Source organism: Halichoeres trimaculatus, unplaced genomic scaffold (genome assembly GCF_033239565.1).
Source record: "Halichoeres trimaculatus isolate MK-OKI-2021-1 unplaced genomic scaffold, fHalTri1.1 fHalTri1_scaffold_1, whole genome shotgun sequence".
Lineage (NCBI taxonomy): Eukaryota > Metazoa > Chordata > Actinopteri > Labriformes > Labridae > Halichoeres > Halichoeres trimaculatus.
In genome coordinates this window covers 19,787,485-19,814,074 of record NW_027437179.1, presented here as the reverse complement: position 1 = coordinate 19,814,074, position 26,590 = coordinate 19,787,485, and the positions used below count along the sequence as shown (strand labels likewise).

The 26,590-nt window shown below is 40.4% G+C and overlaps 2 protein-coding genes across 6 annotated transcripts in view; both read right to left on the bottom strand.

Annotated features, from left to right (window-relative positions):
• Window positions 1-3,564: 3,564 nt before the first annotated feature.
• myl2a (myosin, light chain 2a, regulatory, cardiac, slow) lies at window positions 3,565-5,433 on the bottom strand. Its single transcript, XM_074670591.1, has 6 exons — window positions 5,315-5,433; window positions 4,746-4,821; window positions 4,567-4,671; window positions 4,406-4,484; window positions 4,136-4,184; window positions 3,565-3,880 (listed from the first exon to the last, which is right to left on the bottom strand). The coding sequence occupies exons 1-6, from the start codon at window positions 5,348-5,350 to the stop codon at window positions 3,776-3,778; spliced, it is 450 nt and encodes a 149-aa protein (XP_074526692.1). The 5' UTR covers window positions 5,351-5,433; the 3' UTR covers window positions 3,565-3,775.
• Window positions 5,434-7,838: 2,405 nt separating this feature from the next.
• The window catches only part of cita (citron rho-interacting serine/threonine kinase a), a 40,733-nt gene continuing 21,981 nt past the window's right edge, over window positions 7,839-26,590 (bottom strand). For 2 of the 5 annotated variants that reach the window (XM_074666713.1, XM_074666722.1), the window contains exons 23-49: window positions 25,284-25,481; window positions 24,999-25,052; window positions 24,402-24,599; window positions 24,019-24,212; window positions 22,730-22,865; window positions 22,481-22,585; window positions 22,246-22,386; window positions 21,935-22,042; window positions 21,649-21,841; window positions 21,008-21,169; window positions 20,222-20,245; window positions 19,639-19,776; window positions 19,174-19,354; window positions 18,986-19,077; window positions 18,772-18,876; window positions 18,405-18,574; window positions 15,053-15,133; window positions 14,831-14,966; window positions 14,091-14,230; window positions 13,859-13,951; window positions 13,626-13,734; window positions 13,302-13,430; window positions 13,025-13,105; window positions 12,859-12,937; window positions 12,504-12,680; window positions 11,108-11,486; window positions 7,839-9,829 (exon numbers count right to left, since the gene is read on the bottom strand). In XM_074666713.1, the coding sequence (XP_074522814.1) occupies window positions 9,806-9,829; window positions 11,108-11,486; window positions 12,504-12,680; window positions 12,859-12,937; window positions 13,025-13,105; window positions 13,302-13,430; window positions 13,626-13,734; window positions 13,859-13,951; window positions 14,091-14,230; window positions 14,831-14,966; window positions 15,053-15,133; window positions 18,405-18,574; window positions 18,772-18,876; window positions 18,986-19,077; window positions 19,174-19,354; window positions 19,639-19,776; window positions 20,222-20,245; window positions 21,008-21,169; window positions 21,649-21,841; window positions 21,935-22,042; window positions 22,246-22,386; window positions 22,481-22,585; window positions 22,730-22,865; window positions 24,019-24,212; window positions 24,402-24,599; window positions 24,999-25,052; window positions 25,284-25,481 (3,627 nt within the window). In that variant the 3' untranslated portion in view covers window positions 7,839-9,805. Of the gene's footprint in view, window positions 9,830-11,107; window positions 11,487-12,503; window positions 12,681-12,858; window positions 12,938-13,024; window positions 13,106-13,301; window positions 13,431-13,625; window positions 13,735-13,858; window positions 13,952-14,090; window positions 14,231-14,830; window positions 14,967-15,052; window positions 15,134-17,977; window positions 18,023-18,404; window positions 18,575-18,771; window positions 18,877-18,985; window positions 19,078-19,173; window positions 19,355-19,638; window positions 19,777-20,221; window positions 20,246-21,007; window positions 21,170-21,648; window positions 21,845-21,934; window positions 22,043-22,245; window positions 22,387-22,480; window positions 22,586-22,729; window positions 22,866-24,018; window positions 24,213-24,401; window positions 24,600-24,998; window positions 25,053-25,283; window positions 25,482-26,590 lie in introns of all 5 variants that reach the window. The other 3 variants (XM_074666697.1, XM_074666706.1, XM_074666730.1) reach the window with 3 other exon arrangements.

Below are 26,590 nucleotides of genomic sequence, written 5' to 3'. Positions count from 1 at the left end.
ATAGAAAGATCTCAAATGATTGAATGACAACAATTCCTGAATACAGAAGTATGAGATTGAAGGTGAAAGAGAAACAGGCCATGAAAGTCAACAAATATATTTAGGAAGAAATCTAGGTGCACTTTCAGAGTAGCTAGAGAATAGAATATCATCATCATCTTCATCATCATCATCATCATCTTTATTGAGGAGACTAGAATAGACTAGAACTTTATTTGTCATTGCAACAAGTACAACTAAGTTGCAAAGTTTCTACTTTCAGAGTAGCTGGAGGAGGCTAAAGCAGTTTAAACTTCCACTGGCTGTTGATGGAGGATAGTGCTAAGTGGGTGGATGTACTTAAGCAAAGTAAGGATGCTGGAGGAGTGGCTGTAGGGCAGGGGTCTTATTTTTATACAGGAGCAGGACGTGGAGAGTCAACCTGGCAGGCTTTTATTATTGTAAATCTCTCCAAGATTCTTCATTCCTGGATGCAGGACACTCTGCAGTTGTAAGAAGACAGTGGGGTGTAATGGGAGTTTAAATAGTTGGTTAAAATCTGCAGATAACAGTTCATATTTAACCCTTAAGGCAACATCATGCTGAAAACTACCAGAGAATATATAAGATTTTTTTTTTTTTACCAGCTTAACAACCACACTGTAGCCATCCTGTCTGATTTGACCACTTTAAGTACCTGAAGTGAGAGATTTCTATGGGCCAAAGCATTAGACACATGCTGAGCATAAATCCTCTTTCCTTGCTGAAAATTCATCGTCTTTTCTCAATGGTGGATAATGACTAAAAGCCACTTAGAGCTGTGTTAAATCTCAATAAAAACCCCTCTATGGGAGTTAAATGCAGCTTCAGCACAGTGGAAAATGCTTTCTCAGATTAATGATTGGTGTAATGTTCCCATCATATCCCCACAGTGACTTACTCTGTCATTGGGATTACAGTGACTTTATGATTCTTTTGCAATGTTGTTTTTTTTCTGTCAATATATTGAGGTTATGCTACCGATGCATTGTGATATATAAGATTGATTTGTGATTAAGGTGTTTTTTACTCTGTAACTAAACTTGAAATTGCCATGTAGTTATCATTGTGCAATTCTTTCAACATTTAAGATTCCTGTTTCCTGTTTCCATCTTATTTTCTAAACGGCCACCAGGGGGAGCTCACTTAAAAACCATCAGGGTGACTTTACTACAGCTGGGTTGTTGTTTTTTTTACTTTGGCTAAAAACAAGTTTCAGTATAAGATGGATTAGTTTGGCCTCAGTTGCAGTTTTCAACATGTGTTTACTGACCAATCTCACTTAATTAACACATACTTTTCTAAATTGCTTGTATGGAAATGTGACACTGCTGCAGGTTTGAATACACTCCGGAGAAAATGAAGATCAGTCCATAAAATATCATCCTCGTTTTTTTTTCTAACTATTATTCAAGTGAAGTAGATGGAAAATGCAGATGAGCGAGGCATTGGAGCTCAGGGGTTAAAAGGTAAATGTGAAATGTCTTAAGGGAAAAAAGGAAAATAAATGACATGTTAGTATTATTTTATATTGGGGGAAAGTGGGATTGGTTGTCACATTTATTATATGTCAGCACCAGAGGGCGCAATGTCATTGCAATTAAACTTTCAAACTGAGTTCTGCCTTACTGCCTTTTAAAAAAGATTTTTCACAATAAAACAACATTGTTACAAATAACCCTTTGTGTGTGACAAACATTCCTCTGACGGGGTTGGTTGTCATAAAGTGTCAGAGTGTTTTTGATGGCGAATTACTCATGCAATGTGTTGGAAAATGAGAGGGACACACATTTCAAACCAACACCTAAAGCTTCACTTTGATGTGGGAATGACTATTGAAAGACGTTTGGATGATGAGAAATTCACACTAGAGTAAAAAGTGTGACAACCAACCCTGTTTTTCCATCATTCATACTGTGTAAACCTGGACACCTAAGTTCTCAGTTTAATGTCACTGTTGATGAAGACACAGGAGGATGGAGGAGAACAGGAAGTTTGTTGCTGAAAAGGGAAGGAGCCCACTTGAAAACCCAGGTGATGCACTGGCACTGACTGCCCATCTGTGCTCATTAAACTTTGGTTGTGTGGGACATTAGGAGTAATATAGAAGGATACGTAACTTAGAATATTTGTATGTGGCCATGATGAGATGAACTCAATAAACTCACATCTGTTTATCAAGTCTTCTGCATAAATTCCTGTGATTTAAAGTCATTGGTTCAACTTTTGAAATGTGTTTGTTGGTGTTCAAATTTGTCTGTTATTTTTCTAAAGAAAATGAGGAGATAGCTTCAGAGAAGAGGAGACAGAAGGGCATATGAGAGGTGAATTAAAAACATTTTACTGAAAATCACATTAAGTATAGCAATGAGAAATACATGTATTTATGGGGTTTAATCAAAGCCATTTTGTACTTCTTTGTGTATGAAACAGAGGAAAAGATAAAAATCCATTTTAAAGTTACTATCGCAGTATTCAAAGGACACATTTGGAGGATTCCCTCCTGTTCTTTTGATTCAAAGACTTTTCCTCACTGTCAAATTGATCAAACAGAAAAATACAAAGAAAGGCCGTACGCTTATCTTGTCCCTGTCTAAACTCCCCTCAGAGTATAAGTTTTATAGTCAAGAAAAAAAGAGCAAGCATCAATTTAAAAACCTTGGTTTTTATTGTTTTTGCAACATTAGAATAAGAATCATGCAAAGAAATCATTTAGCATTCAATTTTTTAAATTACAGTCTGCGAATCCCAGTGAATCCCTTTCAGGTTGTCAAAAACGATTCACTGCTCATAAAGAGACAAATGACCATTTATTGGAGTTCCCTTCTTTCTTTGTTAAAACCAGAAACATATTGTATTAATCCAAACAATTATCCCTCAACACTACATGTGCCCTCCAGATGACAGTGTTATAGTCCCAGATTAAAAAAAGCCACCTCACCCACACCCACATAACCCTGCCAAGGTCTAGAAAGTTGGATAGGTGAGGTTGTGAAAGATCCTTTGGTGGCATCCTGCTGTATGCCTGACACCCAAATATCACAGCATAGCATCACTCCCATCGCATCATCACAGCACTAAAATAAGACCAAGGCTTTGTCTTTCTGGCGTCCTCTGTTTCAGTAGCCAAACATTTTAACGTGCACACTCTCATCCTCATTGTGTATCTGAGTGCACATGCATCCAGAGACAGACAATGGCACACATGTGCTTTGAAGGATTCCCCTGAGGATTTCAGAGGGACACCAACTGCTCATCTACAGTCCTCAAACACAAACATTCACTACCCAACATGGACTCACAGCGCACAACTACATGCTTCAGCAGTAATCTGATAATCCATCAAACACATGAGCACCACTCACTGGACTTCTTTGACTGCTCATTCTTGGGATTTTCTTCATAAACAGTTGGAATAATTAAAAACAAAGGGCAGGCTTGTTCCTGTTTTTGCAAACTTTTATTAGACGAACATCCACAAACCTGAAAAATGGATAGATTCTATGACTTTAAAGGACAATGGTTTTGAATTTACAAAATGATGAGCATAATAATTTAGTCAGTCTTGGTGAATGTGGGAAATGACTTTGAATAATGCAAAAAAGGAGCAGAACAGTTAATTTCATTGATGCTGTCAGTGCTCTGGTGTCTTTTTTCAGGCCTAAAAGAGAAAACTAAAGGATATTAGATATCCTTTTGTTTCATCTACAGGAAATGGACAGGTGTTTTTATTTAATGAACATGTAGTGCAGAAGGTTTACTCCTGATCCTTTTCCTCTCCATGGGTAATGATGTGAACCAAGTTCTTGTAGTCCAGGTTTCCTGCCACATCTGGAGGGAAGGCAGTGAACATCTGCTCCATCTGATCAGGAGACAGAAAACATCCTCTGCATCACCAAAAAACATCAAAAACATCAAAAACAAAAAAACATCTCACTAAGCACAAAAAGTTGGGCTGATGACTCAGCGAGGAAGTTTTTTTCATAGTTAAATTGGTTTTGAAGTTGATAATTGTCATGATGGTGTTAATCTGATTTGGCATTTGAATCCGCTCCACATGCACAGAAAGCAAATCACACATAATAATGATAATTAGTGTAAAAGGACTAAATTGTACCTCTTCAGGGGAGAATCGGTCTGCTTGTGTTGTGAGCATCTGTGTCACACTAAACAGGGAAAAAAGAAGAAACACTTCATGAGAGGATGAGGCCTGTTTACACCTGAAGAAAATGCACAGGCCAAAGTGACCTGGTGGTTACTGAGGAGTTGCACGGGGTGAATGAAGCAGAAAGGCTGGATAATGAGCTCTGAGTGATAGCTCCCTGAAGTTAATTTGCATACTGCAAACAGAGGTAGTGTGATGAGCACAATGTGCTGAGTCACTTACTAGTCCTTCCTTAGCACACCTTTCCCTTCAGGGTCAAAGACTTTAAACGCGTTGAGGATCGTCTCCTCTGGATCAGCACCTGGATACATTAAATCAGAACATACAGTTCCCCACATAGAGTCCAATGATTACTTCATATACTGTTACATGTGCTGTCTTACCTTTCAGCTTCTCACCAAACATGGTGAGGAAGACGGTGAAGTTGATTGGGCCAGGGGCCTCTTTGAGCATCTCATCAATCTCCTCTTGTTTCACATTCAGGCGTCCTGTGGGAAGAACATTAGTCATGAATGGAAGAAAGGCACCAAAAACATAACCAATGTATATCACCTGAACATACCTAAAGCAGCAAAAGTGTCCCTCAGATCATTCTTGTCAATGAAGCCATCTCTGTTCTGGTCCATGATAGTGAAGGCCTAACAACAAAGCAAAGAGTTATCAAAAATTGACATAGCGGTAGAGTATTATCACTTTCACACAGTTTTCTCTTTCTCCTCTTAAATACTTTGGGCTCCTTCTTTATAGGTGAACACAGATAAGTATTTATAACCTGCAAGCCCTCTGGGTTTATCCCGGCATCCAGGGCATGTCCAGCAGTTTATCTGCAGCCTAATCACTGCTGACACAGTCTGGATGTCTGGGCACTACTGACTGTCATACCAGCATACCACAAGCCTCACTGCTGCCAATCCATGAGCAGGAAAAAAGACAGGTGGGCATACTCTGACCATGAACAATGGAAATGGAAAGACAAAGGAACCCGCAGAGGGACAGAGACTTCTGTGTGTGTCTTTAAGAGACAGAAAGACTCTGTGTTATGAGCTGATATCCACATCCTTGCACCCCATTCACACAATTTATCAGTCATTCTGAGCCAAATTTGAATGAGAGAAATTATAATCTGAGTACCTCTTTAAACTCCTGGATTTGAGCCTGCTCAAACATGGAGAAGACGTTGGAGTTGGCTCCCTCTGCCGTCCTCTTCTTGGCTTTCTTTGGGGCCTTTGGCAAGAAGACAGGAAGCAAGAGGAAACAGAAACAGCATGCAAGTTTAAGTTAATCTCCATGTTCATAACTTTAAATAAAAGATTGATGGTTTACCAAGAGTAAAATGTTAACATCTATTAATTAATATGCATAGATGATCTAAAAAAAACTGTAGTTGGCTGACTAAGGAAGCATTTAATTGAACCTGTGCATAGAATGTTTCAATTGTAAAAATAAATTTAAAAACAAAATATTGAATCTTTGTCAAGACATGGTAATTATCTTTATATTCAAGTTATACGAATATACACAGCTGTATAACCTTTGTTTAAAAGTTCTCTAACATCCATCTTTGCACAAACAGTGACTTACCATGGCTGAGCAGCTGGAGGTTCAGACCAACAATGATGCCAGTGAACAATGGGGAGATTGTGGGTATCCTTTTGTAGCCCCATCCCTCAGATCCACTGGATGATATTTATAAACTATGTCCTCTTTAGGAAGTGACAGGTAAATGATGCTCTATACAACACAGTGTGTGACACGCTCACAAAACACACACACAAATGCACACACACCCCTCAGTAGTAGCCAGTAGTCCTGTGTTGTCATGATCGACGTGGGGCAAAGAGATTGGAATAACTGGTTTAGAATATCAAGAGCAGGCTGAAGGTTAAAGCTCTTAATCCCTTTAAACTGCCCTCTGTCCACAGACCACGGTAAAAAACACTCTAAAAACTACCACAAGGAAAACTCTAGGAAAGTGATTTTACAAATGCAAGAAATAAAAGTCGACTGTATGTTTATTGTTTACATATTTGGGCCTAAACACCCTTGTGTTTGATAAAATATCCAACACATTTGAATGAGGTCCTAAGACCATTACAAAATCTGTTAAGACACATAAGGAAATTTTGTCATTTATTTATTTATTTAGGGAAGTCCATAACCTCAACTTTATAGTATTGGATTAAGATTAAATGAAGCAGTGCCATTTTTGGGGGATAAATACAGTCTAAACTTTAAGAACAAGTGCAGCCTCTTTGAAGCAGTACATTTAATGTAAACAATGGGAAAACTGTGTCAGATTAATAAATAAATTCTGTATAAAGAAAGAGCACATTCAGGATTTTGTTCAGAACTTAATAAGTTTATGTTACCTTATTTTTCTTTCTTTCTTTGTATCAAGTTCAAATGCAAGTAGTTTTGAAACACTAAACCCTCTGCGTCAAAATCCTGGGACTATTTTCAGTTCCCATTGTACTTTTTTCAATCACCTCTTGTGCATCAAGTCTTGTATCCTCATTCAAGATGAGAGATGATGAGAAAGTGAAGGAAATCAGCAGCCCGTTGAGGTATATTTATTGACCTGTCAGGACTGTGTTACCACCAGCCTGAGTCACATTTCTCACATGCTTCCTCATGATTGGCGCCAGCTTTCCTTTCCCCTGCAAGATCACAGTATAGTATAGCACAGCCTGTTAAGTTTACACTATTACACGATCAGTGTGACCTTATTAACTTGTTTGAGGTAATACACTTTCTTACATTTACACCATTAAACTACAGGCTGGAAACACCTTCACCTTTTTTGACTTCTCCTCTGCCATTGCTGCCGCTGTGTATCTGTGTACTTCCACTTATCAACACAGCATAATGATAACTCTCTAATTGAAAATAAGTGAGAAAAAAATGAGAATTAAATAGGATCAAAAAGAGGATACAGGCTGAGGAAGGAGGTGCACCGTAGGAGGTCGATTCAGTGGTGTTGAGCTTTTAAGCGCTTGTGAAACTAAGCTCGGTGTCAACAGCAGAAGGTGCGACATACTCAAGTGTAACTGTGCTGACAGTGAACGTGTCCTTACAATGTGCCATGTCCCTGTTCCATTAACAAGTCATCCTATATCATCAGGTCAAGAAAAGTGACAGTCTGTGAAAATGAGCCCAATGAGCCGGGGTTAGGAGGTGAGACCAGGATGGGTGGGTGGTCTATATAAAGAGAGGCACTGAAAGCTTCTCTTCACTCACTGACAAATAAAATACAGTTGATGAACGAACAGCAGATGTCAGCGGTGTCATCTCACAGCGCCGTCATGTGAACAAGGAGGTTACATTTAGAAGTTATTGTTGACCGAACAGAGCAGAGGCTATTGTTGAAAACTCTTCTCCTTCAGCTCCTCCCAGCCTGCTGCAGCTACCGTGACAGGAATGGCAGGCCATCGTCGCATCGGCTCAGCCCAGGGATCAGACGCCTAAAAATAGACTAACAGCCTCAAACACAATGGACATGGACAAATGGTCAGAAATGGCCTCAAGAGTGAGCAGCGAGGAGGAACGCACCGGGAAAAAGCTTTAAATCTGACCATATCCATCTTTGTTTAGCAACTGATAATCACCAAATAATTTAAAAGTAACATCACAAGCAAACAGAAGGAGGAGAAGTGAATGACAATGGTTATAATATTTAATATTCTGTGACAAAATCTCTACAGGGAACGCTAATAAAACATTTGTTAGCAGACATCAATATATCCAGCGTTACAGCATTATGATTCAGGATCAAATGAGAAGAAACAGAAGTTTAAAAGGATAGAAAAATAAATTGAACTGATGGAAACTGCTCCTGCAAAGAAACTTTTAAATACTAGTGGGCAACTTGTGCAATCTGTAGCACTGCATGCTTTTTGTTGACCAATGTAAATCTGTTGTATCTTCTGGGCTTCAATACATTCAGGAAGATAAAGAATGAGGGTTCATCAAGAAAGTGGAACAGAAAGCTTGCATTGAGAGTTCTTCTGTTTAAAGGCACACTGGGCATGTTAAAGTGTGGCTTCTCATCTCTGTTTGGTGTAAAATATGATCTAAATCCACTTCAATCTTATAGTTCCATAAATAGGATTATGACGTGTTGATTGTGAAAGTCGAGCTATATTTGGACAGATTAGTGTGTTCTAGGTTGGGTCGATTGTTTAACATGCCAAGAGTGCTTTGGTAAAAGAAAGAGTGTAGTTATAATCATATGAACTTACTGTGCAACTGTGTAATGGTTAAAACAAAGGATACGTTATTCACGTGCTTGGCTGTTAAACAGTGGAATAAAAATATAACCCCAATGAGGCTGAAGCAGAATACAACACTCCATTTCATTTCAGATATACATATCCATGCCATTTACGAATCAGGAATAAAAACAAAGATTATTTTTATCTTCACCTTGCACAATTTTGGATTATATACAATATAAGGGACATGGTACAAAAAGAAATGCTCAAGTACTATGTGTAAGCTTCAAACATGATCTTTTTTTTTTCTCCTGTCATAAACTCCAGCACTTAGGTTTTTGCCTTTGACAAATGGAAGTGCATACACAAGTTGGATCCAGATACAATCACTCACTTGATAAAGAATGTTTGGACATGTTAAAAGAATATTCATTGGACATTCAAGAGGACACGTAATCACTTTTTTCTTTAACAAAAATAGACACGGCTTATCCAGCCTTGAAATTCCTTCTTAATATATATAAAATTATGTCTCGTCTATTTACAGTCAGATAACGCTCTGAAGGATTAGAAACTCCTGCTGAGGATTGTGGGTAGTGCAGTTTTTTAGTGTCTGCCTATCCAAGTGCAGACAATCATTGGATGTGTGGTTCTATGGGGCAGAGAGTGCTTTGTGTGTTTATATCTTTTTAATCTGTTGTGCTCCATCCAGGTGCGGTCACCTTAAGTGAGAGCAGACTGGGATCAGCAGAGGATGATTGTAATCAGCTGGTAATGATTGTGTGATGACACATCGGCACAGGGCTGGAGCCAGAAATGCTTTAAAATGTGTAGACCTCTCCTGCCTTGATCTGAAGCTACTGAGGACGGAGCGTGAAGCAGCCAGCTGTATGAATACTATTTTAAGTGAACCTCTGCCATTTTCACTTGTGGCTAACTTTGTAAATACTTAAGCATTGACCTGTACGGTGAAATTGCTACGGCTGTGCTTTTCTATAATGGTCACTACTATCTGGAGTTATCTTCAAACTAGCAAAACCCACAGAGGACAGCCTAAAGCTCAGATTTCAGATCTAATACTGTGATTTTTTTTTAAAGAAAATAATTGATCGATCCCTTCTATGTCCACAAGCACATAGCAAAATCCCAGCTCAGACATTTAATAAACATGGCATTTTGTTTGTATTGACTTGGGTTTATTAGTTGAGAAAAATAACCTGACTTCAGTGAAATCAATTTATTTCTCTCTTGTGACTGCTACAGTTGTTTCCTCTGTGGGTTTGTCAGTTTAGATGTCCGACAAAACATGATGTGTGGCAGTGTTTTGTCATGAGTTGGAGACATTCTCACTGGATTTTCTGCTCTGCCTTTTCCCTTTTCCATGTTTTCTGCAACGAGACTCCGCTGGCTCTCAAACAGAAGACTGGTCCCAAACCTGGAGGATGGAGTCACAAACAAGAGAGTCAGATTAACACATTCACATGCATGAACTGTTTTTCTGCAGTTTGAATGTTAAAATAAACTGAAAATAGAGCCACAGCCTATAATGAATGCAACAAAGACAAAAGTCGATTTTTTAGTTAAATGGTTCAGCGTGCTCACATCCACGGAGGGACGAGGCTTCACTACACTGTCCGGCCAAAAAAAAAAAGAAAAAAGGTCACATACTCTAATATGTCGTTGGACCGCGTTTAGCTTTGTTTACAGCACACATTTGCTGTGGCATTGTTTAGATAAGCTTCTGCAATGTCACAAGATTTATTTCCATCCAGTGTTGCATTCATGTTTCACCAAGATCTTTCATTGATGATGGTAGAGTCTCACCACTATCAGTCAGCAATCAGTGAGGCTAACTGGAAAAAAATGCTTCAGTTTGCTAGGACGCATTAAGATTGGACTCTGGAGTAATGGAAGAAGGTCATGTGGTCTGATGAGTCCAGATTGACCCTGTTCCAGAGTGATGGGTCATCAGGGTAAGAAGAGAGGCAGATGAAGTGATCACCCATCATGCCTAGTGCCTACTATCCAAGCCTGTGGGGGCAGTCTATGATCTGGGGTTGGTGCAGTTGGTCAGGTCTAGGTTCAGCAACAGTCCGTGCTCAAAGAATGAGGTCAGCTGACTATCTGAATATACTGAATGACCAGGTTACTCCATCAATAGATTTTTTCTTCCCTGATGGCAGAGCCATATTCCAAGATGACAATGCCAGGATTCATCAGCTCAAATTGTGAAAGAGTGGTTCAGGGAGCATTAGACATAATTTTCACACATGATTGGCCACCACAGAGCCCAGACCTTAACCTCATTGAGAATCTTTGGGATGTGCTGGAGAAGGCTGTACAGCAGTCAGACTCTACCATCATCAATGCAAGATCTTGGTGAAAAATTAATGCAACACTAAATGGAAATAAATCTTGTGACATTGCAGAAACTTATTGAAACAATGCTACAGTGAATGTGTGCCATAATCAAAGCTAAAGACGGTCCAACGAAATGCTAGAGTGTGTGACCTTTTTTTGGCCAGGCAGTGAAAATTCTGCCCGAAGATCTGTTGCAAATTTTGAAGCAATCCACCAAATACCTGAAGCTGTCATCTAAGTATTATTTCCATGACTGTAGTTCTGTAGGCAGAAAATGCATTAACTGCAAAAAAAAAAAAAAACAACTATGTGGGATTAGAAATGAAAAGTTAAACTCAAGTTATTGTTGAACCTTGTTTACAGGGTTAATGGGCGTGCGACCGGAGCCAGTATGGAGTCTTTGCCGCTCTTCATATCGTCCAGGGGACCTCTCCCTGTGAAACTCCATCATCCTGCCAGGAGAGCGGTCCATACGAGGGTCAGCCATAGTCCTCCCTGGGGAGCGCTCTAATCGTGGGTCAGCCATGGCTCTCCCTGGTGACCCCACTATCCGGCTCTCCAGCATCCTGCCAGGAGATTTCTCTCTCTCCAGAGGACGGCTCGGGGACTTGTCCCGTCGAAACTCCGTACGAGCTTCTCGGTAGCGGTGGGGTGTGCCAGGGTCCATGGGATTGGCTGCCAGCCGTTTGGAGATGTGCTCGTTGTACGAGGGAGGCCCACGCTTGTTGGGGCTGTCAAGAAGGAGCCGAGGAACAAACATGGGCAGGAGGCAACATTAAGTGGGAAATCTGGTTTTGAAATCGGGATGTGGACTTTGCTTGGCACTGCCAGGTCAGCTGACAGATGTTGTCATGCTGATTTTATACTCTGTAGCCTAATCAGGTTTAGAAGATGCTTCATCAATCAACTTAGTTTGAGTTTTTGAGAAAGAAGAGCTTCAGAAGAGCATTCAGAGTTTGAAGGCTTTGGAAATATAGAATAAAAGAGACAATTCCAGCATAAAGAAGAAAGTTAATCTTTATTCGATGATTTCCTTTCTACATTTAACACGAGGTGTTTAAAAATGATAAAATTTTAATTTCAGAAACACTTTCAGGATCTGTTACAGATAAAAAACGAACTCTTCCTCCTGTAAAGAGCAAAATGAAGGTGTTACTTTCCTGATTAGTTCAAAAATAAAAGCCTTTAGAGTCTTTTCACCTTCACCTGTGAATTCTGACCTGAGCCCAGCAGTGCCTGCAAATCCCACTGACCCTTTGAAAACACCAGTGAATGTAAGAAAGCAGAGAGTTCCAAATGCTAAATTTTGGTCTCAGCATTAAAAGGAAGACCAATCAGCAGTGAACTGTGTAATAATGCTCAAAAGGTAATCTTTTCACCTTTAACCAGTGATACAAATGTTAGATCAGTGTCAGTAACAAAAGCTCTGAAGGTTTATATGAAAAAAAGCCAATGAGACACTGATTGCTAGTGGCACAATTTTTCTCATAGAATCTCACTTTTTAATTGAGACAGCTGAAACGTTCAGAAAGGATCACCAAGTCATGATGATGTTGTGACCAAAGTTCGTTTATGAAGTTTGTTTGTGTATAATGACTTTTTATCTTGTAATCATGAAATTGTGCCACTGTTAAAGTTGTGCAGTGCCATAAAAAAAATAAAAGTGCAAACCCAGTTGTAACACCCAAAGCAGACGTTGTTTTGAGTGCAAGTTAAGGGTAATTGTGCATGTTGGTGTTTGCTCCTACCTTCGTCCAGAGCCGTTCCGCTGCAGGTCTCCTTCCTGGCTCTGGACCAGATTTCCTTTGCAGCAAATGACTCGCAGTTTGTTCTGGTAGGAAGAGGCAAGATAGATGGCCCCTGAGGAGATGGCTGGGCCAAGGTAGCGTGGGTTGGGGATATCCAGGTGTGCGTATGAGTGAGGCCTGTATAAAGACATAGTTATTAAACCCAGACACTGGAAATTGGTTCTGTGGGCTGAATTTATAATCTAGATGCTGTCAAATGAAAGTCACCCTGTAAAGATATGCAGCATGATGATAAAGTTTAATGAGGAAATAATTTATCGGAGTAAAATCAAACCAAAGGGAAAGTGATTCTTACCCCAGAGCAGCATGTCCCTGGATTTCAATAACATCCAGCGAGTTGAAGTAGGTCACAAATAGGTAAGGCTCTCTGTAGGCTGAAAGAGCAGAAGTTAAATTGATTCAGTAATCATACACTGCTCACTTAATAACAAAAAAAAGAGCGCTGATAGATTAATGCTTACCAAATGAAAGAGGCAGGCGGCTCCATTTGATGTCATCACTTCGACTCCTGCGGCCATATGCATCCACAAAAACACCAAACTCTGCAACAAAAATGTTAACAAAGAAATGTAACAGAAAACAAAAAACACGATACGAAGATCCACCATCAGAATATAAATGTGCCCTGTCCCCATCATCAAAGTAGCTCCTCTACTGGTGCATGTGTTGGTGCACCTAACAGCAGACTCAAGATACTGTACATTTATGCCCACACGTGCAGAAAATAATCAGTTTTACCATGGAAACAGAGCAGGTATTCCTCTTTCTGCGGTGCTGTGGTGACTTGGATGATTGATATGGGGAAGCTGTGGGAGGACGCAGCGAAGACAGCTGAAGCTAGAGTCACGTCGTTTTTATCCAGAAACTCTGTGAAGAGAAATCAAATAAGCATCAGTGTGCCCGTTCAGGTGTGAATGTTGAAACTTCACAGCGACAGAAGCAGGAATGTGTAAACTTTCTCAGAGCACCATCTGGCAGACAGCATGAATTATTTTAAAAAGTATTTTACAGATTCGTGTACTCGTGCCTACCATCAGCAGATCGCAGAGGTGGTCGACCTACCTTCCAGCACATACTGCTTCATCTCAATCTCATAAAACTTGTTGGTGCCAATGATGATGCTGTAGCCAGTGAAGTGGATACAGCTGCAGGGCTCTGATGTCTCTATCTCCTGAGAATACAAAAAAAGTTACACTATTTTCCCGTCTTGTCCCTGACTGGAGATCTTCTTTGCAACAAAACACTCCTCTTCATGACACTATCTTCTATGGGTCCATCTTTAAGGCTATACCCACCTTTCTGATGCAGAACTTGTTCAGGCTTTCATTGTGTCGCAGAATTGTTATCTTGTTAGGCATAGCAGCACAGATACAGATGCCATTGTCTATCTGTAAAGAAGAACAAGACTGCAATCAGGACAGCAGTAAATATCTGCAATCAGACAGCACACCGCTTTGCTATTGGTTTTACACTCAGCTCATTAACTCTAAGTCTTCTCACTGTTTAAGTAACAAAAGCATAACACACCTTCCCTGAGGAAAATAGGTGGCATCCTTTGACTGCCTCAAAGATGAAGGGGTTGAGGTCAGGTGGAGCAGGGAGATGGGACTGCGACAAAGACTGTTTGATCTTCTTGATCTCTACCAAACACAAGGCCCTGTCCTCTCCTGAAGGACACAGCAAACAAAATCAAACACACAAGTATTTTCTTATTCATCTGGATAATCTTTACCTTTATCTTTAGTGGTTTTATGTCTGAATCATAGCTAGGTATACACCAATATGAAAATTTCGGCCGATACCGATATTAATATTGCTGTTATGGCTGATAACCGATATTTACGGATCTCAATATTGGTTGAAAAAAAATCTGAGATGATGAGTCGAGGAAGTTCAGAGAGAAAGAGTGGCGCGATCGTGAGAAAAGACGATCATGGAGAGGATCAAAGGATGGAGCGCCTGAGATGAATACAATCAAAAAAGTATGTTTTGTCTGCTTTTTGGATCAAAAACAGGAAGAGAGACATGTAAGAAGAGGGTCCACTCTTCTTAGGTAGTTTTGATTTTTACATAGTCATAGAAAACAATATTATTTGGGTCTTGAAAGATCGTTACAAATGCTCTGAAAATGGCCGGAAGCTAATGAGTAAATATCTGCCCACTTTTATACATAGTCTGATACCAATATTCATACCGATATATCGTGCATCCCTATTCAAAACCAATACATCAAATTGTGAATCTTAGAGACATACTGTCTCACTAACCAGTAATCATCAGCAGCTTATCCAGGTCCTTCAAGATCTGGATCTGGAAAACAGAGGTGAGGCCTGGGATGTGGGTCAAAGAGTTCTTTATGACGTTGAGAGCATACAGACCCTCCTCAGAGCCGACCAACACGATCTGGGGGAAAAAATAACATGGAAAATAAATGAATATAAGAAACCTGTTCATGTAACTGTTGAAGGTGCAGGTTTCTGATTTTGTACCTGGTCTGTGAGAGGGAGAGTGCAGTTGATGTCCAGACGATCATCACCCTCCAGCTTCAGCAGAGAATTACCCAAAAGTTTCTGTTAGACAAGAAGCAGAGAGAGAAGACACAGGACAAAGAAGGAGGCAGGTTAGGCAGGAGGTTTCTCAAATCAGTTGCTTTACAACAAAATAAGACTTCCCCTTGATGGGCGACAGCTATCTGTAACCAGCTCAAACACAAATACAAACTTTCACCAATACAATATAAGACTGAGATTTTCACGAGTACTTTACAATGTCCAATACTAAGTGCTGTTGACGCAACTCAGTCAATGTCTCTAGAGCTGTCATCGTTCCCTGTTCCCTGTCACTGGAATAATCTTAGCATAGAAACAGCAGTAATAGTGGAAAAGAGACCAAACACTGAAAATGTGGTTGAATGCAGGAACTGTCTTGGAGTTAACTGCATATAATCAGCACTAATGAACTGATGGACGTACTAACTGATGCTGCGCACTCTGCAGTTTAATTGGCAATTATATGTGCTACACTGTGAAACAGTTTACGTTTCAGGGAGTAGGAGTATCAATGCCAGAGGTATTTCTCAAATATCAAGGAGACACCTACAGAATGTCCCTACAATTTCTTTAACTCGTAATTTAGGTCACCCCATTACAGGCTGTGAAATAAAACTTAGATGTAATAATGTGCTGGCATTATTGTAGTTCCAGCTGCAGCAACTGTTCGAAGCAAGAAACCATTCATAACCTCACTTTCAAGGAAGTTTTAACACTGTAAAATGTGATCAAAAACAGAATTTTAATGGTTTGTTAATTCAAAGCCCATTTTAATTGAAAAAGTGCAAAGACATCATATTTAATTTTGAAACTAAAAAAGTTAGTTTGTTAAAAAACATTAATTTTGAATTCAAGGTAAGCAAAATTGTTAAAACAGTTGGGACAGGGACGACAAAACACTGCCAGGGTTGTATAATGCTTAAAAAATACCCTGAAGGAACATCTTTGAACTAATTACATTGATTAACAACAGATTACCTGTTTCTCAGTGTAATATTATAACAAATGTTGGGATTTCATTCTGTAGGCTACAGAATTTCAAATCTCTATTCCTGACGGGCACTACATTAGCCTGTGAACACAGTCCTTCACTGCAAGTGCAGGTCAGACTGTCCATACATACAGCATGAGTAGCCTTCAAATCAGAGAAAACATCAGTAATGCTAACCAATACCAACAACAAATATATTCCTGTGCAACATGAGCTGCCATTTAGCCAATGCTTCAGGATAGACCTGACATGTTTCATATATTACAACAGTTTGTCTCCTGAGAAGAAAACTCTTGGTTTTTGAGTGGCCTGCTGACAGTTACAACATTATCACCCGCTGAAAACTTTTGTTGCTTCATAAAACAGAAAAACAAAGCAAAGACCCTGAACTTTGACCCCAAACCAAGCCAGCTGACATCATGTTTCAGACAAGAACAAAACATTTTACTTCCAAAACTCTAAAAAGTTTTCTCATCATTTCCCAAACATTGGCAGTGTTTTTAAAAGGAGAAGTGATGCAACACAATGGTAATCATGCCCCAGTCCAAAAAATATTCATCAACAGTATATTTCCAAAACAAAAATATCTTCAGTTACAACGTCTTTTATGAATTTATATTCAGTTGATTTGCTGAGTTACGTGTTTGCAAATAATAATACATATCATCACAAAATACTGCAACTCTGGCCACAACCAAAATGGAGCAGAAATAGGAAACAACTAATACCAACTAATACCACCACCACCACCAACAACAACAACAACAACAAAAACTATTATTAGCTTGTTAGTTTTTTCTTCTCTTGTCATGATATCAACATTTTACAACACATACTGTAACAGCTAAATTCACATTTACTCAGGAAGTTCATTATTTCCTTTTAGTTTACTTTTACACTGAAAAAGATAAATTGTCTTTGCACTTTTTTTATTATTAAATATTGAGTTGAAATGATTGGCACACCATTCCATTCCTGTTTTTAATACCTCTAACACTTCCTTAACTGTGATATCAGGTATCCATGACTATGCCAGTTGGTCACACTTGCCTTTTAGGAAAAGCTGCAGTTGGGCTGATACCGATGTCAGGAGACTATAAGTGACTCTAAGAAATCAACCCCATCCCACAGGTCTGGGAAGAATTGGAGCTTGTTAAATAACACTTCCAAGAAAAGAGGAGCACAGACAACCCTAATACCAGACACATTTTTGAAGTTTTTAATCTGTTTTGTGCTCGTGGCTGTAATGTTCAACTGGGTTGTTGACTGTTTTGACGCTACAAAGGTCCAGTTTTAAAATTTTAATGCAAGTTTTAAAACTAACTTGGCAGGGGTAACACTCATTGAGTGCTAAGCTGCAGTAATGAGAAAATACAACACAATTTTCAGAGGATTATTTTTTAATCTCAAAATATGGGATTTAAGGAACCTGCTTGTAAAAAAGAAATAAACACATAAAAACCCACTAATGGCAGAAGCCTGCAGAATGAAGTTAAACTCAAACTTTTAGAGGGCCCTGGGCACGTGTCTGTAATGTTCCAGGAAAGAGGGCTGCAGCAGTGCATGGCTTTTGCAGAAGCATGCAAGAGATAGCATATGACAAGAGGGCAGAAGTGCACAGCAGTGCCTAACCACACCCATGCACTACCTATGCTTAAGTTATCAGTGTTTGCTTGAAATGGTGTGCCTGTTTGATCACTGATATTTCATGGAAATGACTTCCATGAGATATTTCCAGCATCTGAGCCTGTGACTGTGTTGACCTGCACTGAACCACATTACACCAGTGTTGTTAGCCTAGACGTGTACAGCCACTGCATGCTCAGTCGGCCGGTCGACTGAAGGCCAAGCATTCATGCAGCTACTTACTGTACCTGAACCAGAGGGGAAAGGTTCTTCTGTCTTTTAGAAACACCTGCCTATAACATGATCCACACCACCAAGTTGAATGGAGATACAAACGCACACAGTAAAGTCACATCAACAAGGATGATGACAACACAGATACGAGACATATATGACGAGAACATGCAGAGAGAGAGGAAGAAGAGGGAAGGAGAGAAAAAGAAGTGAAAGCACTGGCTGATGTTTAATGGAGGCATTCAATATATTCTGGTTTATTTACACACCAAACAGTACAGCCACCCTTGGATAATGCTACTATTTGAAATGTGCATAGCAAGTGTTTTTGCCTGTGAGTAGACACTGGCCTTACACTTCAGATATACAATATCTCTTTCTCACATAATCAAACCTGACACAGGCAGAACAATATAATGCCAAATAACAAACAGTACTTACAGCATCAGCATCCACTTTGTCTCTGGAGCCTCGGCTGCCGGCCACCACAGACTCCAGTACAGCCACCCAGCGCTGCTTGTCAGGAAAGCTGGGAGCCATGAAGTAGAGGGACTGGCCTGGCCAGCAGGTGGTGTGGGGATGCGACTCCAGCTTTAACACATACGGGATGTCTGTGGACAGGCACAAGGACAGGGGAATTACAGCTTCATTTCACAGCTGAGCAGAAGAGTCAACATTTTGCTGTATTTTGAGATCCAAAGTGTTGATGGGGTATGTGGGCCCAATTTAAAACTTGCAGAGAGGATAATTCTGTCAAAGCTAGACAATAGGCTGACTGTAGCAGGATTAGGTGGTATTGATCCAGTACCTGACTTAGCGGTGTTGATGAGCTCAGAGGCTCCAACAGCTCCGTGAACGGTCACCTCTCCATCAGGCAGACAGAGCTCAAACTCATCCTCAGCTTTTAAACAGTCTGGAGGAAAACATCAAAGCTGTCTCAGTGAACTGCTGCATTTATGACATACAATGAAAAAAAAAAAGTCTAATCAAAGAGTAACAGGTGTTGTTTGTAAAACTCCCACCTTCCCTGGGTTCAGAATCATAGATGGATACTTTGGTTCCATCTAGCACTACATATTTCCTCTCCCAGCCCTGCTGACCACGCTTTCCGTTCCTGTGAGAGCAAACACATGTTTGTAGTACCATCAGAGCTGAAAATCATGTTTTGTATGATCAGTTTGGTCACAGGGAGTCAGAGGTCAGAGGTTACCTTGGTTGCTTCATCCATCCCTCCAAGCGAACATGCCCACTGGCCTCTTTGACCTGCAGTGCAGGAGAGTTTGCTTTTTCCCTGCAGAGAGCTTCTGAGAAGTGAGTGGCATACTCAGCGGGCAGACCACAGGTGGCAGGGAGACATGGTGAGCATTTAGGGTGACACAAAGTGTGGCACTCTGCAAAAGAAAGACAATGAGGTAAAAAAAACATTGCCAGTGCTGGTTTATTTTGTGCTTATATAGTAAATCTTTAATAATGGAGATGATTTTTCTTTTCCAGACAGTGAGAATTATCATAGCAGCCAAAACAAGGCAAATCTGATTCCACCATATGAGGGAGACTAATGTGCTGGCTGCTCGACGAGGACTAATTTTAGTATTTTTGTCAAGGCTGGCCAATAAATGTGTCCTTTGAAATGTCTTCACATTTAGTGCTCCCAGCCAGAGTACAGCCTACAAACCTAGACAAGTGGCAGCCTGTCGTCCAAAATGCACAGTGTCCAGGCAAACGGCACACTTGGCAGCTCTCATATTCAGGCCTACAGTGAAGCGATGAGGGATGTTGTGATGCATTCTCTCCTTGACACGACGACCAAACTCTGCAGTGCAAAAAGGGAAGAAGTGGACAAGAGAAATGGTTAATAGAAAGAAATAGGTCAACATAACAGTGGATTAAATCACTTCAGAAGTCAGCCACAAGTCCATTAGATCCACGTTTTAAGCAGCATGGGGCAATTTGAGTAACACGTGGATTATTTTTGGATCCAATTATACGGCAATGCATGAGTCTAGTATACTGTCAGTGAGAATCAGATTATGCATGCCACTGACCATGAGATATATATAAATGTGTGAAAAGCCACCATTCCACCCATATTCACTCTAAACAGTGGTCCCAGGAACATCCTAACATGACCTTTCAGAGTACAACAAGACAACAGGACAGATTCACAGTATGTAATGAGCATGAGTATTTACAGCAGTACATGCATGTAAATGAGCTCATGCATGTTCACATACACTTTGTGATGACTGCTAACTTACTTTCAAAGGTGACCCTCCTCTTTTCTGTGAGGAGCAAGAGGAAAGAGACAGAAAGGAGAGAGCAGTCTAACAACAGCTACATGAAACAAGGGGCACACAGACAGTAGGAGGCCTGAATCACAAAGCAAGCTGAACTGAAGTGAAAACCAGGACAGAAAAGCACTGCTGTGGTTAAACAGCCGGTGTTTTTATTTTCCTGTGACGACTTTTTGTCTGGGGGAATCTGACTGGATACATTATAATATTTTCCAAACACAACTTATTCATATTCAAAATGAACTGTTTTTCCAAATCTGGTTTAATCCATTGAGTCTGCTACCTGTTATATATCATGTTTCAGCTCAACAGATAAGCACAGGAAAACCTGGATTAAAACTAATGTAACCTTCCTAATCCACTATATCACTACCTTGTGATACAGGCCATAGCAGGATTACAATGTTAGTCGGATAAATTCACAGTGAACACAACCTGAAACAGTGTGTTTTATAATGCTGTTGATGTCTGTTTGGATTTTTTTGTTTTAAGATGTGCAGAGCGAAATTATCCAATGCTTTCTAACCTCATAATCCTGCTGCAGTAGACAGGCCATAGAAAAAACAACACATATAAACACACCACGCAGACAAAAGTGAACACAGTCTATTCGTGTTGACACTGACGATATAAGGGTGAACACTCATGTCGGAGAAATTTTGAAGCCTCAAAACAAGAACTCTTGGTTCAAATCAGGCTGAAGCTCTGAGTTCCCCAGTGGGTTATTTCATTTGTATGTGTGTGACTCACCTTCAGGGGTGGAGGTCTCCTTGCAGCGGGTGGAGGGATTCAGCAAGCAGCTGGGGTTAGGTTGATGTTCAGGGGATTTGACGATGGCTGACATGAGGATTTGATGTCGAGCCTGAGCCGGTGTTGAAGGGGCCACATGTTCCTGGGCCTTAAAATGAGCTGCTGTATCAAACAAATAAAACAACCTAATATTAGATCAGTGCTGCTATTAAGCAGGAAATATCTGGCTCCATGACCAAAAAACTGATAGATTCTGAAATGAATCTCATAGGACCTGGCTGGTTTCGGTAATTGAGCAAAATGCTACCATGGCAACAATGACAAAGACGTCTGGGAAGAGAAGGAAAGGAGGCATGGTGCAGGGCTTCCTAAGCTGACTTAGCTTGTTATTTCCTATCTCAGATGGCAGCTCTAGCTTTATGGTGTTAGAGTTTTAAAGAAAGATAATTACTAGAGTTTCCTCACACCTCTCTGGCTCTTTATCAAGAATAATCAAAAATTTAGGTTTAAACTCTGGTTTAATAATAGATTTATCCTTTCTTTGTGTAAAGATGAAAATCCAGACTTGCGTCCTGTGATCCTTTGTTGCTAAAGAAGGCTACAGGATATAAAGCCAGACCCTTACTAAAACCAGAACCCACCTTCTTCTCTGAGAGATCGAAGCTCTATCCTCATCTTCTGCAGGGCCTCTTCCAGCTCGGCACACCTTGAACGTTCCTTCTCCAGAGCCAGTTTCATGTCACCGTACTGCATGGGAACAGCAGGCTGGGTTTGTGGAGCCAGTGCCCCATTTGTTGTTGTGCCTACATCCTCTCTGCGACGCCCAAATATACCCTGCTACAAAAAGAGAAACGTGATAAATATTTTTTTAGATTCAAGCTTATTTCAGTCTTAATGGACTTTGTGTTGCTATGACACTTTCCAGACCTTTTTCTTTTTGGTGGGCTGGTCCATTTTGGCCTGAAGAAAGTCAATGAGTTTGGTCTGCTGAGAGATAGTACCCTCCATCTTTACCTTCTCATGGGAGTACACAGCCTTCAGGAAGGAAAAAAAACTATCAGAGAAGGAAAAAAAATTCAAAGAATTCCCTTTGAGGACAGCGGCATTCCTCTATCCTTGTGTTTCCCATGGGACACTGTGTTACTTGTCAACATCAGTTGAACTGTTTTAATATCTCACTGGTACTTTCCTTTCCAAGAGAATACTAGTTTTATCTGCAAAAGATCCGCATTGAGCACCTGTATGTTCTCCAGCTGGTACTCCAGATCTGTCCGCTCAGTCTTGAGCATGTCGGTCTGATCAAGGGCGTCCTGCAGACCTTGGGTCAGACGGAAAATGTGGCTCTTCTGGAGGTCCATCTGTTGCTGCAGCTTTCCTTGCTTTTGAGAGAACAGCAAACAGAGATTTCAATGAGGTCTTTGAAATGATGACAATCAGACAACTTGCAGTTGGACTTTGTATTTCATTCTTTACCTCCTCCATCAGCCTCTGTTTCAGCTCTCTCTCTGTCTCCAGTTTCTGCTGTAAGCTGCGGGCGTTCATCTCCAGCATGGCATGCTTCTTCTCCAGATCATTGAGCTGTACGGCCATGTTAGGGCATTTGTAATTACACACAAGCATTATGAATTCTCTCAGTATTTAAAACAAATATTTGCTTCTACACAGATGAGCTACATTTATAAACGGAGAAATCACTACACCATTACTTGTTTAGTAACTCACAGTGTCAGACAGACTTTCAGCCTTTAGTCTCTGCTCCTTCAAGGCTTGCTGTAAGGCCAGTATCTCAGCTTTGTGCTCTTTGACTGCCAGTTCCACCGCTTGGCGGGACTCAGTGCTGCGCTGGTCTGCACGCAGCCTATAACCAGATAGACAAAAGGTCTCATAAAACATACACGTTTAAGTACAAATGAAATATTGATGGTCAATTTGATGTATTCTGACACAGTACAGAGTTTCCGCTACATGTAAATGACTGTGGCGCACCACCAAGAATCCGTGCTTACTTTGATCACTAAACAGAGTTTACAGATACGTATTGTCATCTAGCTGTATGCTTTATATGCTGTAATGATGCATGTCACATCATAAATATCCTGTGAGTCGCAGAGTAAACTTTTGTTTTCTGCGCTTCATTGCAGTATTTATATCCCTATATAAAGTCAGCATGAGCAGAAGTTCCCCCTGTCACTTTTTGTTGTTTATATTTACTTTAAACTTCACCCTGATCAGTCTGTGAAGACTGTAATGATGATTGGCTCTGTGAATCCAGTGCCACATATTATGCAACAGCTGATCGTGAAACCCTACTGGTGCTCCCACAGGCGAACATGTTGCTACAGGAGTCACCTTTCTGCTGTCTCCGGGGCATAAGTTACAGTTTGTTTATCTTTCCCTTCATTCTTAAAAATCAACAGAGGACTTGTTGAACAAACCTAAAAGCCTGTCAGCTTTCATACCACTGGTACCAATAGTACTATGTGCCTTTGTGCAGGGCCGTGTCCAGACTTCCCTGTTTCCACCAATGACGGCAGTGGCATACGTAGGGGTGGCCAGAGTGCGCATTATTACAGATTATCACCATTTATCTTCTTTAACTTCACTCTACTTTAAAAACTATGAGTAACTTTGATGTTTAACTATTATATTCCAGTGTGTGGTGTTAGTATACACATGTAGTATGTGCATCAGCCTGTCTAATAAATTTAAAGTCGATTTTAATGAAAAGATAGATCTCAGCATGGCTGCAAACTTTGTCATTAGACAAGGCTTAATTATTTTTTGGGTTGAATAAATAATTTATAAAAGTTGAAAGTTTCTAGGTTTTTTATTTATTTATTTTCTTTCTTTATTTTCTTATTTATTTTCTTTCAGGGCGTGTGTGTGTGTGTGTGTGTGTGTGTGTGTGTGGGGGGGGGGGGGGGGGGGGGGGGGCTCCCCCACGGTTTCAAAAAATTCTGGAGGAAACCCTGCAGTGTTTGCCATTTCCGTTGTTCATGCTTGTCTGTTACCTGTTCTGCTTCTCATTGTCCAATATTCTCTGCAGGTCTCTGGTGCGTCTCTCAGCTTGGCTTTTTTCATCCTCCAGGGCGCCTCTCCAAGCCTCCCACTGCCTCTCCTTCTCCAGTAGCTCATCATTTAGGGACTCCAGTTCCACCACCTGCTCCTCCAGCATGCTGCATGTTGTCTTTAGTGTCTCAATGTTCTTGGAGAGAGAAAAAAAAGAACATCTTACAAAACTCACACATGGTTTTTGTCTCTCTAATTAGTATTATAAAGACTTTAACTCTAAAATGATATGATGCCTGAACATTGTGATAAATTAGTATGAACAAAACATGTGGCCTGTTTAACATGCAGAACTCTGGAAAATGAATGTATGTGTGTTTGTTACCTGTTTCTGGTTGTTCAGGTGCATCTCACGATCAGCCACCTCCCTCCTCAGCCTGTCCACCTCCTGGCTGAGCTGCAGCTGGTCCTCCCTCTCATCAGATGCTTCATCGAGCTGTTTGGACAGGTAGAAGTTCTGGCGGTTCAACTCCGCGTTCTCCTGGCTCAGCTGTGTGAGCTGCTCCTCCAGGTCAGTGATCACCTGAGGCAACACCAACAGGGAGAGGGAGGTGTTAGCCTAGCATATGGCACTTGATAGATATTTATTCAGTAATTCAAAGTTTGAAAAGTCCAATTAGTCATGTGTACAAATGGTGAAGCTCAAACCCCCAAAACAAACAAACAAAAATAACCCATTAAGTGTTTTATTTAAAAGTTTAAAGTGTGATTAGATGAGCATTGTGCATTAATATATCAACTCAACGTGTAGTTGTAAAATGTGCTGTGCAGCTGATCTTTGCTCATGATCTAGTTTCCTACAATGCTATGTTAGAATAAAAACTATCAGATTAACATGAAACAACATCAATTCAAAAGTCTTCCTTTGATTTTTTTTCTTCTGCTGCTGACAGCAGAAACAAAAAGCTTTGGCAGCACTTACTGAGCAGCTGTCTCTCAAGGCATCAAACTTGCGCTGAATCTCGTCTCTGTGATTCTGTGAGAAACAAGAGCAAATGAAGAGCAAAACCACAACGACATCTACTACAACTACGACATGAAAAGATAAAAAACAGAGTGTAGCCTGCAGCATTATTAAAATCAGAGTGCAACAAACTCCCCTCACTACAATGTGGATAGTACAGATTGCCTCTGTCTGAATATAGCTTTACGAAATGTAAACATGCACCTGTGTTTCTGAGTGACTATTTGTATTTGTTTGTCTCACCCTCAGGGCGGTGATCTCCTCCTCAGCCTCAGCAGTGGTCTCCTCCAGCTCAGTCTTTGCTTGCTGCAGCTGGCTCTCCAGGGCGAGACGAGCAGCCTGGAGGCTGCTAATCTGGGACTCTCGCTCCTGTAGGGAGAGGGTCAACTCTGACACCTGTCTCTTGATCTCCAGCTTCTCCTCTTCATGTTCTAGGCCCATCTGCAAAGGAAAAGGACAGGATAAGGACTACTGCTCTGTGTATATCACAGAGAAAATCAGACCTGAAACAGATTGTGTTTGCATTTAATATTCAGCTCTTTTTAAATCTACTCAGAGTAACAGATGGTGGGCGTTTAGGACATCAGGGTGATTCAGAATTTAGGAGAGAATGGAAACACTGGTTAAAATAAACATAGAGGGTTGCTTGACCTACATTTGTCTGTTTTGCAAACATTTCTGATATTAATTTGAAAAGGTTACTTTTATAAGTATGTATGGGACATTTTACCATGAAAATTGCTGTAAATTAAGGACCAGAACAGCAAAGCTGCAAAAGAATCCAAACTAACTAAGAAACCACAAGCTTAATGGGCAAGAGGAAGGATGCCCAAGGGGGGAATAATTAGAGGGTGTCAGAAGACATGAGCCAAACTTGTAGTCATAGGAATGCAAATACTAGGAGCAAAAATTGGACAGTAAAGATAGAAAAAGCACAGGCTCTGCTAATTGGATCTTAACTCTGATTTATATGAAGAAGACAATAAATTAAATATTTTAAAACCTTTTCCAGATTCCTTAAAAGTGTACATGCACACTTCTTAGTGCTTATAATGAGTCCAGAAACAGAGTAACATTGAGATATGAGAGAGTTTATAGTGGATTTATTCTCAGAGAACATATTTTTATGTGGGGGAGGAAAGTGTGTGTTTGTATGTGAGGGTACAGCAAGGCCAGCAATTAGTGCCAATCTGTGTATCACATCTCGGTGGGGATGCATATGTGGAGGTAGAGATATGACATCCAGCCAGCAGGCCGCCTCATGCTAACACTTGCACACAGCACAGCTGGGAGGGGGGTAGCTCTCTGGCAGGAAGAAGGTTGCGTTGTGGTTCTGATAACATCATAACTTACTTTTTTTTTTTAAGAACGGGTTCAGTTTAGAGGTGCCTAATGGATTTTGTGATGCTTTTATCAGAGGATGAAGAAACATTATGTACTTTTAAAACTCTGAACTCTAATGCATTATCAAATATTTAGAAGTAAGTGTACAGCTGAAATCTGCAAAAAAATAAGCCCTTTTCCTCTTGACTTTTAATTAATGTATGAAC